General features: G+C 43.3%; 1 protein-coding gene across 1 annotated transcript; it reads left to right on the top strand.

The window, feature by feature from the left end:
• Window positions 1-29: 29 nt before the first annotated feature.
• Window positions 30-12812, top strand: LOC117745924 (coiled-coil domain-containing protein 122-like). Its single transcript, XM_034554547.1, has 6 exons — window positions 30-128; window positions 345-460; window positions 867-1265; window positions 1356-1472; window positions 1576-1649; window positions 12740-12812. Exons 1-6 carry the CDS (start codon window positions 122-124, stop codon window positions 12759-12761), a joined length of 735 nt encoding a protein of 244 aa, XP_034410438.1. The 5' UTR covers window positions 30-121; the 3' UTR covers window positions 12762-12812.
• The last annotated feature ends 320 nt before the right edge of the window (window positions 12813-13132 follow it).

Here is a 13132-nt window from a genome sequence, read left to right as displayed (position 1 = left end):
TAGAGGTCGAGGAAGCGAATGGAACTCTGGGAAATGTAGTGTCGCTGTATCGGTAGGAACCGTTTTGAAAACGTTTTCATGTTTAAAGAAACGGAGCGTTCGCGAGCTAGCTGAGGTCCAAATGTCTGGTAATATATTAACTACAGTTAGACAAACTTATAGTCTTCAAATAAATACATACACTTATGTCTAAGTGAGTTTAACTGACTGTATGAAATGAATAAATTAGGCATAGGCTACTTGTATTTTACCATAGACCTGTTTTTTGCTTTACAATGCTTTCTCAAAATGTCTGCTAACTACTTTAACAGTCCGCTGGTTAATAAACACGTCTTGTCCCCCAGGAACTCAGGAGAAACCCGGGTTTTCTTTAACCAAGGCCGTGGAGGATGTCAGCCAACATGGCTTTGCCCAGACGGAGGCCCTGAAAGAGAACAAGAAAACACTCGCCTCCCTTCAGGTTCATCTTTACCCCGAGATTAATTAATTAATGATCGGTTTATAAGCAGTGTTATAACATTTCCTAGTAGAAGTCGTAGTAACAGTTGTGTTAGTGGAATTGATTCCCCAAATATGCTGTTTATATTTAATATAGTGTGGTCAACATGCAGTAGTTTAAAAAAAAGGGCAACATTGAGTATGGCGTAGTGTAAAAAAGTACAACATATCTAACTTAATTTGTAGTTTTTGCACAAACAAACAGTTTATTATAAGGAATATGCATCCATGCAATACAATTGTAACATAGAGACACGTTGACTTCTAATTCATCTGATCTACCTGCTTATTTAAAATGCCTTGTCACAACAATTTATATTTTCAGCGAAGACACTGATTTGGACATTTTGGTTTGCCTCCTGTTCCAGGCAACTCTCTCAGATGTCAAGAGGAAAGGTAAGATGGCAGAGCAGGAGCTGAGATCTAAAGTGAGGACATACCGAACGCTGGAGGAGGAACTGGAGCACCTGGACCTCCAGAGAAACGTCCTGGAAGGTCGCTGTGTAGCCATCGGCAAGGAAAACACAGAGCTCCAGATTGGTATAACCGAGGAGGAGGAGAAAGCTCGCATGGCACTGGCGAGGTTCAACACTTACCGAGACAATATGGCGGCTCACAGAGCAGCTGTTTTGCATGTGGTGAGCCAGACGGAGGCCCATAAAGAGCTGGAGGAGAAGAGAGCACTGGTCAGGATGCTGACACAGAAGAAAGAGGAGCTGAAGAAAGATCTGGAGAATCCACATGGAAACACGGTGCAAATGACAAAGGTGGAGAAAATTAACTGGATGATACTGAGTTATATCATTCTAAACTTTACAAGTGTTAATAACTGTCACTCTTTTCTTATTCTTCTGCAGAATGAAAATGATGCTCTGAAGAGGGAGATCTCTGTGAGGAGGGAGACTATCGTTGAGAAGAGAGAGCAAGTGCAAAAAGAGTTTGAGACTCATACTCAGATAAAGAAAGACATAGAGGTACGGTGAATTTAATTCAACATTACTGACATGGATACAAAACCATGAGGAAAGATTTCAGGACTTAAGGCCAAGATCGTAATTTTGTTTTTCGCTCCTTCAGATCCAGAACAGGCGCTTTGAAGCCATCCTCAAGCGCCTCTGCTGCCAACTGAGCAGGGCCCAGGCTAATCGCAGGTAAAATCAAAAAGATGCAAATAGCAACAATGATACAATCTCTATTCATGCAACAAGTATGCACTTGTTGCATGAATAAAGATGCAGATAAGTTATTTCAGGAACAAACCACTCGTATTTTTTGTTGTTTTTAATACATTTAAAGTGGCCCATCTCCCTTTTTAGCGCCTTTACATTTGTTGTTATTTAGCTATTCAGAGGCAAATTGCTCCTATTGCATTATGGTCCATTATATGTACACACTGAGTGTGCTTCACTCCTCTACTTACTCAGGCAAATGTCTGAAGACGTCTATCACATGGAGAGACAGCTAGCCGAGCTCAAAGGGCAGCTGGAGTCATCTCAGGACTCAGCGAGTCCCACTTGAATCAGCTGGATGAACAAGGTTTATGATGCTGTTTAATATATGATTAATTTGTTATCAGGTGAAAGGGGGCCCTGGAGGTATTTTTGTTGTACGGGGAATGGTTGCTGTTACTACAGTTTAACAGCAGGGGGCAGCAGTGTCAAACTAAATGTCGAGTTATCTGTTTCACTTCATCACAGAACCACCAACTTGATATTTAACATCACTGTTCTTTTCAGATTGTTGAAGTTTTATCTGAGAGATAAGTATTAAAAACATTAGTCTGTTCTCAAAATAGTTTGATGTCCTTTCAATAACAGGACAGCATGCACACATTTGTTCTGCTGTTCCGAGACTAAATCGGAGGCGACGTCAGCCGTGCGTGGGATGGGATTTTAGGTCGGTCGGTGACAGTTAATCGGTTTGTCCGGTCAGTGTCCGTAACAGCGACCCGTGCAAAACAGAAGCCGAGTGTCTGCTCTAACTGTCGATGGGATGGTGTTGTTTTGGTACACGCTGTTCCAGCTTCCGCTTCACTGGGTCGCTTGATGGTCTGCGAGGTGACAGTCCCACTGCTAACAAGGGAGGGACCGTGCCGCTTCAAGCATAACTCAAAAACTACTGAAACAATGAAACTGCCCTTTCAGAAAACCCCGTGGAATCTGTTGCATTACTTTTTGTGTAGATTACCTACAGAGAGAGAGGATGACGTGTGCCAGCTTTCCAAAGCTTATCTGGCATATAAATACAACAAGTCAACCACTAAATACCAAAATGAGAGGCATGCAACCATTTGACAACAACTGTTCCATGAAAGATACAGATAATCAGCTGCATACTGTAGGAACCTGTTCTACCTTCAGCTTTAATATACAACCAGGGAGTCTGTTTGAATGTGTGGGAGGTGACGGGAAACGTGATGAATTACTCAAAAAGTTTTTTCATTACCCACTCAACCACAAATTGTAGTTTAGTGGGCCATTTCCTTCAAGGTGCACTTGGGGAGTCCATCCAGCCAGTCTGGCTCCCTGCTTTGCCGCAGTCCTGCTCTTCCCTTATTAGTGTTTCCTCAGCCCTCTGCTCGGTCCCCGGCCCCCTCCACACAATCTGTCAAGAACACAGTATATATTACACGCATGAAGTCATGGGCCAACGTGCGGCACATTGCCCAAAACGTCAGTCCAGTATATGTAGAAACACACTGCAATGTCACCGGCAGAGGTTGAAGCCACTATTTAAAAAATACACAAGACATGGCTGTTTTTTCTATTAAAGTAAAGAGCAGTGAGCTCTTTTATATAAAACTCTTTAAATAAATGTCATCCAGAACCTTCCCAGTCCCAGCTATTTAAACCTTGTTGATTAGGGAACACATTTAAGACCAGCCCTCTACCACTTGCTGGTTTTTATTTATTTGTCTACTCCACTTTGGCATCATTATTCAATTCAAAATAAACTTGGGAGTTTGGGGATTTGCAAACAAAATGATTTATTATTTTACATATGAAAGACATAAGACTGTCATTTCTAATCAGGCGTATCACCCTTAAAGGCACTTTTTTACAACAAAAACTATGACCCATGTACTTTGACCATTCACATTTCAAGTTATTGTAAAAAAACAAAAAGAAGCTTTTATTCATGTATGAAAAGCATCTCTCTCACCCTGAGTTCACCTTGTGGTAAATGAGTACGCTGACAAAAGATGCTTGGCAAGCTTCCACGTCGATGACTCAACGATGCAGTGCACCGTTTATCCATATGTCCTCTCCAGCAACATCGGGTCCATAAGTGGAGAGTGAGGAGAGAATATCTATCGATTACAATGACGAGTACAGTAGAAGTCACTGTTAAACTAGTTGTCAATGTCTCTTTTTAAGTAAAAGTGTTTCTGTAAACATTTTCCAGCAATCCTCCAATCTATGCTTCCTTTTGCATGTTCTCACTGATGCACTCGGACAAGAACTTGACTTATAACTTGACGTATAACATTACAATACAAACAAAGAGAACAAGTAAAACCCGCCAGACAACGCAAGTTGAAAGACATTCTATTTCAAAAAGTTTTTTTTTCGCCCCTTGGTGGACTTTATCTTTAATCTCACGCAAATCACACACAGCCTTTCCTTCACCTTTAAACCTTTTTCCGTAGCTAACAGTACATGTACAATTACAATACTTTGACTTCTTGAATTCTGCTTCACATAAGACTGTTGCTGTTATCTCTCATGAGACAGTATGCTCTTAGTTTAGGTTTGGACCAAACATCAACACACCATCTTTCCTATACGTCGTGAGAGCCTGAGCGGAGCATCTTGAATATAACACTGTCATCTGCATACGCTGTACGTCTTTAACTTCTGATGATAGTTCTTACATAGTTAAGTTATCCTTCTTAACTCCTGCAGCAGAATGGCAACCTATGATTTCATATTTGGGTTTGTGCTGCATGTTTTCGTGGCAGCTCTGCATCCGTCCCATAAAAATTGTATTTGTGCAGGGGCGTCTGACTGGCACATTTATGTTTGTTCACACGTGTGTGTTATGTGGAGGCGAGCACAGCTGACTTGGAGTGCGTGAGAAATGGCCGTGTGCATGCCTCGGGTGATGCGTTGTGTGTAATAGATTCCTGAACTCTTTGGGTTGAGGTGCATCCACTGCAGAGTTTGGCAGAGCGGTAGAGGTGTAAACCAAATAGCTGAGGCACCGTGGGAGTGTGTGTGTGTGTGTTTTTTGCTGGTTGTGTGAATTATCTAAACAGCATTTTGGTGTCCAAAATGTTTTTTTGTGCACCTGTATCTGCTCGCACTTTAGTGATTTTTTTCTCACCTGCAGTGTGTACATGTTTGTGTGCGTGCAGAGGCATTCTGGGATATATTGTCTTCTGAAGAAAGCCATTTAGAAAACAAGTCAGTCGGAAGACAAACCTCCTCTCGTGAGAATATGTTTTATATAAGTGTTGTGACTCGTCTGCTTCGGACGCATTCTTTGCCTCACATTTCACTTTTTACAACGACAAGTTGGGCGTACATCTGGGTACTGTTCCAAGAAGAAGTAGAAGAAGAAGTTATCTGCAAACCTTTCAGAGAAGAAACACTCACGTTGTTTTTACGTGAGCCACAGGCTCTGATTTGAGATGCTTCCAGATTTTAATCAGCAGAGATCATCTTCTAAAAGGCAAACCAAACTTTTCATGTCATCTCCGCCTCCGACCATTATGAAACCAGACATCTTGCTGATATCTTATACTCCCACCCAGCAGCTGGTGGGTGGTGGGTGTCACTTCACCTCAACTGGCTCGAGTGTGTGTGAGCTTTTGTGTGCGTAAACACACTCAGTACAGTTTTCCTCTTTGATATCAGCAGTTCAGTCACACCCGAGAGGAAAGCTTTCCGAGAACAAGAAATTCCTTTGAAATACGCCCCAAATGACCCTCCTTCCTCCTCTCCAGGTCGCGGCGGTCTGGAGTGAAAACCCAATGAGTTTTTTCTCTCTCAGGTTTCTGGTTCCCAGAGAAACCTACTGTACATTCCAGCGCTACCAGTAATTGTTTTGCTGCGGCCCACTCTTGGTGCGCCACGGGCAACAGCTCAATCAACTTGAGCATGGCTTCACCTCCAGAGCCCCGAGGGAGTTTATTTAGCTTCTTTTGTTTGCACAAGTAATTACTGTCTCTGTAAAGTCATCCAGGCAACTCAAGAGAAGGGTTCGTAGGGGTGGGGGGAGGTGTAGTGTGTGTGTGGACAACACATTAAAAAGAGGTGAGGAGAGATTTCCCTCAGAAGACACAGGGGACACCCCCTGTGACTCTGCCGGCCTCTGATTGCTCCCACTGGTTCTTGCTAGACTAAACAACACCAGCTTGCCAGTTTTCCGACAAACTCTGCTGTCCTCTAAACCAACTTTAAACATCCTCACCTGATTTTCACATTGCTGCAATATAGAATAATTGTTTTCAGCTTGTGAGTCATTGATGACTAAACATCTTCTTTAGTTCTTTCAACTGTAAAGAAGCCCGCTGGGTAACGAGGGCGTTCATTTCCCAAAGGCCGAGAGCTGTGCCCTTCCTACTGTACACAGAAACCAGGTGAAGGTGTGCTCTTAGCGGGCGTGGCCGGGCTTCAGACCTCAGACTGGCCCAGGGTGGGAGCGTGACTTTGCATCAGGAATGTGGGATTAGTTAACTCGATAGCGTGATATGCCTCAATGGTTTCGCTTAACTTCAGTAAATAGCCCGGGCCAAAAATAGATGTAATAAACGAAACCTTTAACCTACACAAACACACACAGTCCCATAATGGAGCCCCACCCTGCTACCTGAGCAACGCAAACACACACACACACACACACTTTAATGTCCTGGTATCCAAGGCTGGCCGACTCTTTTCAAAACGCGTGTTAGGACACGGTCAGCAAGTCTTTGTCCTAAAACCAGCTTACATCATTTATTACACGTGGGGGGGCATGCAACTTCGCTTAGAGACGCATGACCACTTGTCTCCACATAGTGACAGGAACTGTATCATAGAGGGATTTATTTAGAATCATATTAATCATGAATCCATTTGTACACACTATATATATATATATATATATATATATATATATATATATATATATATATATATATATATATATATATATATATATATAGAGAGAGAGAGAGAGAGAGAGATATAAATATACAGTATTCTGATATGTATTTGGTCCCCCTGCCAAATGTGCATCTGGAGGCGGGCAGAGTCTGTGCTTCTCACCCACCCAGCAGTGAGTCATTTTTGTAAAGGCTGTTCGGCACTTTTAATCCTCCAGCACTTAACGTGGTGATGGAGGAAGTACCACAATTCAGAAATACTCTGTTCCAAACACAATCCTGCATAAGAACATGCATGTATTATCTGTGCTACACTATGGAAGCAAAATGGGCTCTTGTCAGTGTTATATTATTATTTATTATAGTATTAGATTGTTATGACTGATGCATTGATATATAATTGTGTAGCTGGTTGAAGTATATATTGTTGGGTGCTTTAATGTCGAGCTACAACGATTAATTAATGGCTAAAAGATTGATCTGCGACTATTTTACTGTTTTTATTCACTCTTCTATGATAGTAAACTCAATATGGTTCTGTTTTGGGCTGTTGGTTAAACACAACTAGACATCTGGAGACACACCTTGAACTCTGTGGAGATGGAATTGGTCATTTCTGACTGAAATTGTATTTTATTTGCTTTTAATATCTTCATTTGCAAAGTAACTAGCTGAAATATAAGTCCAGTGCGGTCACAAGTACAATATTTCCCAGAGAAAGAGCACAAAGTAGCATAAAGCACCTCAGAATTTGACCTCAGCAATTTACAGCAGTTTCTGTTCCAGGAAAAAACTATAATCATATTTAGTTAAGACCTCAAATTACACAGCACTACTTTCCACTGACTCTCTTTGGAGTCAACGTATGTACATAAGATGAGCAAGTACACACATTAGGAATATGATTGGTAAAGGTGGCCATTTGCATTTTGTGCACACAGCACTGGGAGCAATCTACGTCCCCGTCTCTTTAAACAAAAAGGATGAAGAAACATTAACAATCTCGTTATGCAGATAATGTTTTCTCATCCGACAGCCTGAACGCCTTCAACAAAACGTCCCAAAGTTGACGACCTGAATTGACATCCGCCCGGCGTCTGTGTCTTGATGCCAAAGTCACATAGCTCACGTCATTTTATAGCAGCACGCCTTTGGCACACTTCTTATAAATAGCGTTGTAAATAAACACTGCGGTCTGGATGCTCCGCATGGCAGGCGCTGGCAGGACGGGAAAACACTCCGGCCTCCTTTTGGAAAACTGCGGGCACAAGCGATAAAGAAGCAGATTAATTTCTACCGCAGATAGGAAGTAGGGCAGTTGAGGGGAGCAGCGGGAAGTCCCGGGTCGAGCTAGCAGGAGGAGGAGGCTTGCGTGGACTTGTTTCCTCTCTGTAGCCTAATTGCAGGCAGAACAGTGGGACAGTAAATTATGAATGAAACTGAGAAGGAGGCAATGGTGGGAAGGAAGTGGAACTTGAATATCTCTCTATCTCTCTCTCTCCCTCTCCCCCCGGTGTCTTTGATTCTGTCATACAGAGATGGAAAAGCTCTGCACTGTCCCGTACATACTGTTCCCTATTTATTCCCGCTCACACAGGCGCACAGAAACCACAGCTGCAGTTTTATCACTCACTCTGCAGCGGGCCTTTTTTTCTTTCTTCACAAGGCATTATAAACATCGGCAATGAAAAACATGAAAAAACATCCTCCCCTGTGCTATTCCCTAAACGTTCCTATATGATTGAGAACAAGAAAAGAACACAGATTTCACCGTTCAGCCTCGACTTCATGGGCGTACACTCTTAGAAATGTATACAAGCGGTCCGCCACAGTATTACTATTAACTTTTAACATATTTGTGTCATATTTTATCCGGACTCTTTCAAGCTTCTCAATAGACTTGGTTGTACTTCGATGGAACAATGCAGGTTAAAAGTGTAAGAGATAAACACATCGTGCAAACAAACCCAGCAGCTCTTTTCAACTCCCGTCTGTGAAGAGGCCGCTTGTTTACCTCGCGGTGCTGTACACCAGGTGTGTGTGTGGGTGTTCAGGCGCCAATATTTGCCTTTTTCTTGCGGCCGTGTTGTTTTTTTTTCTCCAAATGGGCGCATCGGCGGCCTGAGAGGGTTGCAAGGTCACCAAAAACATTCACGGGGAGTCCCGAGTTTTAAAACCCCATTGCAGGTAAACGTTGACGCACATTTGAGCTCATTATGTCACAATGCCGTGAGGCGGTTCATCGCAGCGCGTCAGTCACTGCAGAGAGACTCCCTCGGGGGGTTAATCCCTCAAAACATGTTGCTTTACAAGCTCAACTGTCACATTTTCGTCTTGGTGTTCGTGTTCTCCTTTGTAAGCCGTGACAGCGGCTCATGTCTCCGTGGCTTTGAACACGTTGACACGACAAATCGCACAGACGACGGCGAGCAGGTGAAGGCCTGAAAGGTCCGTGGTCGTGTTGTTTTTCGAGGCACAGTATTTTACACATTCTGCCCACGCTCCGCTGAAACCCCTCCTCTGCCTTTGTTTGCTCTCAGAGCCTCAATGTGTGCTTCTTTGTGTACATTCTGTCGGTCTGAGTCGGTGTGAGTCGTGCTCCGCTTCAACTCCCACATTTCTAAAGTTACAAATACAGCATTTGTGTCAGTGTTGGATAAAGGAGGGAAATATGATCTTGTTTGGCAACGTGAAGTCGGGAGAGAGAGGAGATATGAATGAGTCTGGGAGCTCAGCGTGCTTTTGAATCAATGACGTTGCTCGCGTGCAGGAATGTGTTACTGAGGAGAAACTATTTGAGTGGTGAAGACATATATTATCTCCTGCTGTTATGGTTCTGGAGGTATAATTAAGTATAATTTAGTGCTAATGTACATAAATGCCCAATTTGTTTAAAAAAAGATTACATGTGGATATTTACACAGAAGTCAAACCTTAGAACTACTGTCGGTTCAAATGTTATCGTTGCAATTTAATTTAATCTTGACATTTAGTGTTTTATGATAATCTCCCAATCATAGCATCCACATTTTTAGCCTGAAAATACACATTTCCTTTAAAGAAAGGAATCCATTTAAACCTAAGTAAATAATGTACTGGTTTCTTTTGATTTGTAAGCATATTATAGGTTTTCTTTCCCCCCAGGAACGTCTTGTAAATTATTAGGACACACTGTAGAACAAAGCCTATATGTGCAGAGGGCAAAACACTAGGTCCAGTTATATAACAAGAAACGACAGTGTGTTCCTTCCCAAAGAGATGCATCTGTATTTTACTACTAAAGTCACATTACAATATATAATTCTTCATATATTTAATGCTGCACCTGTCTAAATAATGGCAACGTCTGTCTTTCCGTGCACATGCGGATGAATACTGGTGCATGTGTACGTGCGAGTCAGCTGTATACAATCTGTACTAGAACACCCTGTACTTCTCCAAGCCTAAAGAGAGGAGGGGGGGGGGGGTAAGCTGTGTTTCCCACAGAGGGTTTGACCTACATATCAACTCAGCATACGTCTACATCTTTATCAATCTACGTGGTGTCTAGAAGGGGATGATTTAGGCACAAAATAGGCAATCAATGTGTCCACTTGGTGTGCTTTCTTGTTTCTTCAGTGGCTGCATGAATAGATAATACCCGTATATATCATTTAAAATATAGGCCGTGTTAGTCCGGTAAATAAATCCTTAAGAAATGAACTTCAAGAGGAAGATGCAATGGTGACGGGTCTCTGTGAGGTGGTTTTAGTCTGCACTCAATAATTGGAACAAAGGAGGCAACTAACGGATAAAGCTGAAATGATGTTAATAGACTACATCGCCTCTCAGGCCGGATTGCTGCAGCGCTTCAGCCGCGTGTCAATGGACACAATTAGTTTAGAACGTTAGTAGAACGTCACACCTGAGATGTTTCTTTTCTCTCTCTCTCTCTCTCTCTCTCTCTCTCCGCTCTCTTTTTCTTGCCTCTGCCTGCATTTTCTTCCCGCTGAGGTTGCTCAAAGTGTCGCTGCTCGCTGCCTGGAGCCGAGCTGGAAAGCAGGAGGGAGAACCACCGATTTAAAGGAGGGAAGCATTTAAAAGGGACACGTCACATTTCTTTCTTGGGAGGGAGGGAGGAGGAAATCATTTTATCGTCAGACACCAGACTGTTTCATGTGTGGGGGTAAATAATTCAATAGAAGTCTGATTTAATATTAAAGTGCTTGTATGAAAGGTGGAGCACCACCGCAAATGATTTATTCAGTGATTTAATATCCATGTCATCATTTATGAGGCCATAACAGTTGGTGTGCGTGTAGTATAACAACAAGAAGAGGCATTTATGACTTCATATTGGGGAAATATGTTATACGATAGCTCAGAGTTTGCAAGTTGTGACTTAAAAAAAAAAGATGTTCTTTTGGTGCATTTTCTGCTCCTTCACACCAAAAAAAGAAAGGAAAGAAAAGCCAGAACCGTTCACCGTATTAGAGGCAACATCCATTTTTTGTTGTTTGTCTCATAGCAACAATGCCAAGACTACAAAAATAAAACATAAAGATGCCATTTGCAGTGCAGTGTTATACGTATAATGACACATAATGATGGTGATAGTAATGGTAGTTTTTTTTAATTGCATGTCCTCCCACTGCCGTTTTACAAAAAGATAACGGAAGTGGAAACGACAGTGAGGTGAGAAGAGAAGGCAGCTGATGTCTCTTCCCGTCTCAAAAACGGGAAGCAAACAGGAAGCACGACGCCGATAGAAGCTGACCTCAGACCTCAGACAGCGCGTGTTTATATCGGGTTTGAACGCGATGTACCAGACGCAGGACGAAGGCGGGTTGGAGGACGGGGACGCCACACAGCAAGAGGGTTTCAGAAGCAAGGAAAAGGAATGGAAGCACACGGAGGAGTGAGCCTCTGATCCAGATCGGCTCCGTCCATCTCACTTATGTTGCTGTTTATTTTGCAAGGGAGCCGAATCACTCCCCAAATAGTTCTGCTGTACGAGAACAGGTCTGCGGAGGCATCCGAGTGTCGAGCCGAGATGATCTCAGAACAAATGTGCTTCTCGGGAGAAGTCACGGTTTGTTTAACTTCGCTGTGTCAAATTATCTGCACACTGAGCACACCCACGGCTCGGCCCCGCAAACAAAGAGGAGGATTTGTGAGCTCCTCCCGCAGATGTGTCGCCGCAGACGGGCAGATGTCAGCCAGATGAGGCCGTCAACTGCTTATTTACTCAGGCCTTCCAGTATCTGGGCTGATCCAGGGTCAGGTCTGCGTGGCTTTTAACAAGCCTCATGCCTTCGTCCTGCATTTGGTGCACAGCTGCTCAAACACACCTAGCTGTGGTGAATATGCAAAAAAAAAAAAAAGGGGGGGAAACTTTTCCAGCACATATTATTCAGCATGAATAATGTAAACACACCATGTTTGAGCTCTTTTTCTCAACCGGGTCACGTTCAGGCTATTTTCGGTGATGGCTGTGGTTTCGGGTCACATTGTGTCGCACAAAGTCGAGACTTCTCCTTCCTCAAGGTCGAGACTTCTCCTTCCTCAAGGTCGAGACTTGTTCTTCCTCAAGGTCGAGACTTGTCCTTCCTCAAGGTCGAGACTTGTCCTTCCTCAAGGTCGAGACTTGTCCTTCCTCAAGGTCGAGACTTCTCCTTCCTCAAGGTCGAGACTTGTCCTTCCTCAAGGTCGAGACTTCTCCTTCCTCCCGCCTGAACTGCGAGTGCTGAGCGTCCAACGCGGAGGAAGGACGCGCTAAATGCTCGCGCTGGCATTGTGGCGGCCGAACGTACCCTCTGATTGTTGCCGGTCAGCACTTTGTCTGCAGAGAGCGAGCCGTCTGCACCGCGTCAAACAGCGGACGTCGGTCTGCGCGAGCACGGCAATCAATTGCTGTCGGGTGCCACCGTTTGTCTGTGCAGCTTTCCGCACGTGCGCAGCAGTTTGCGGTGATAACGGAGGCAGAATTTCTATATCACACCTCGAAGGTCTTTGCAATTTGAGGAACAATGGGTCCTGGATTCCAGGCTTTGAAAAAGCCCTCATGCACATCGCTTCAAAATGTCCGGGGAGAAATAGGATGCTGTGGATAAACTATTGTTAATGACGTTGATACTGGAGTCTCTTTTAACTTTTATTATGTGTCCGCAGAATATTTCTTTGCAGTGGCTGAAGCCCTTTGCAGCACACCGACTGGATCTCCATCCTGGTGGTAACTCTATATTTTACTGTATGGCCCATAAACTTAAAAGTCCTTCTAATAAACCGGGGACGGTCCGTGTCATAAACAACCTGATTAGGAGCAACGCTGTTTAAGGGAACATTACGCTGTTGTCTCTCCTGCCAGTTCAACTACGGCGTAATGACTGTCTGGCTGCACAGACTCAGTTTATTGTATGTGTATTGTATATAAAGCCAAAACAAACACAGTATTCAAATCATTTAGAGCTACAGCTACCTGTCTAGTAATTAGATATGTTCTTGTTCTCAAAGTATTAAATAATAAACTATGCAGGCTAGCACAGATTCACCAAATCACACGAC

This window comes from Cyclopterus lumpus, chromosome 2 (genome assembly GCF_009769545.1).
Source record: "Cyclopterus lumpus isolate fCycLum1 chromosome 2, fCycLum1.pri, whole genome shotgun sequence".
Classification (NCBI taxonomy): Eukaryota; Metazoa; Chordata; class Actinopteri; order Perciformes; family Cyclopteridae; genus Cyclopterus; species Cyclopterus lumpus.
The sequence above is the reverse complement of the archived record's forward strand: the minus strand, read 5'-3'. Positions and strand labels throughout refer to the sequence as shown.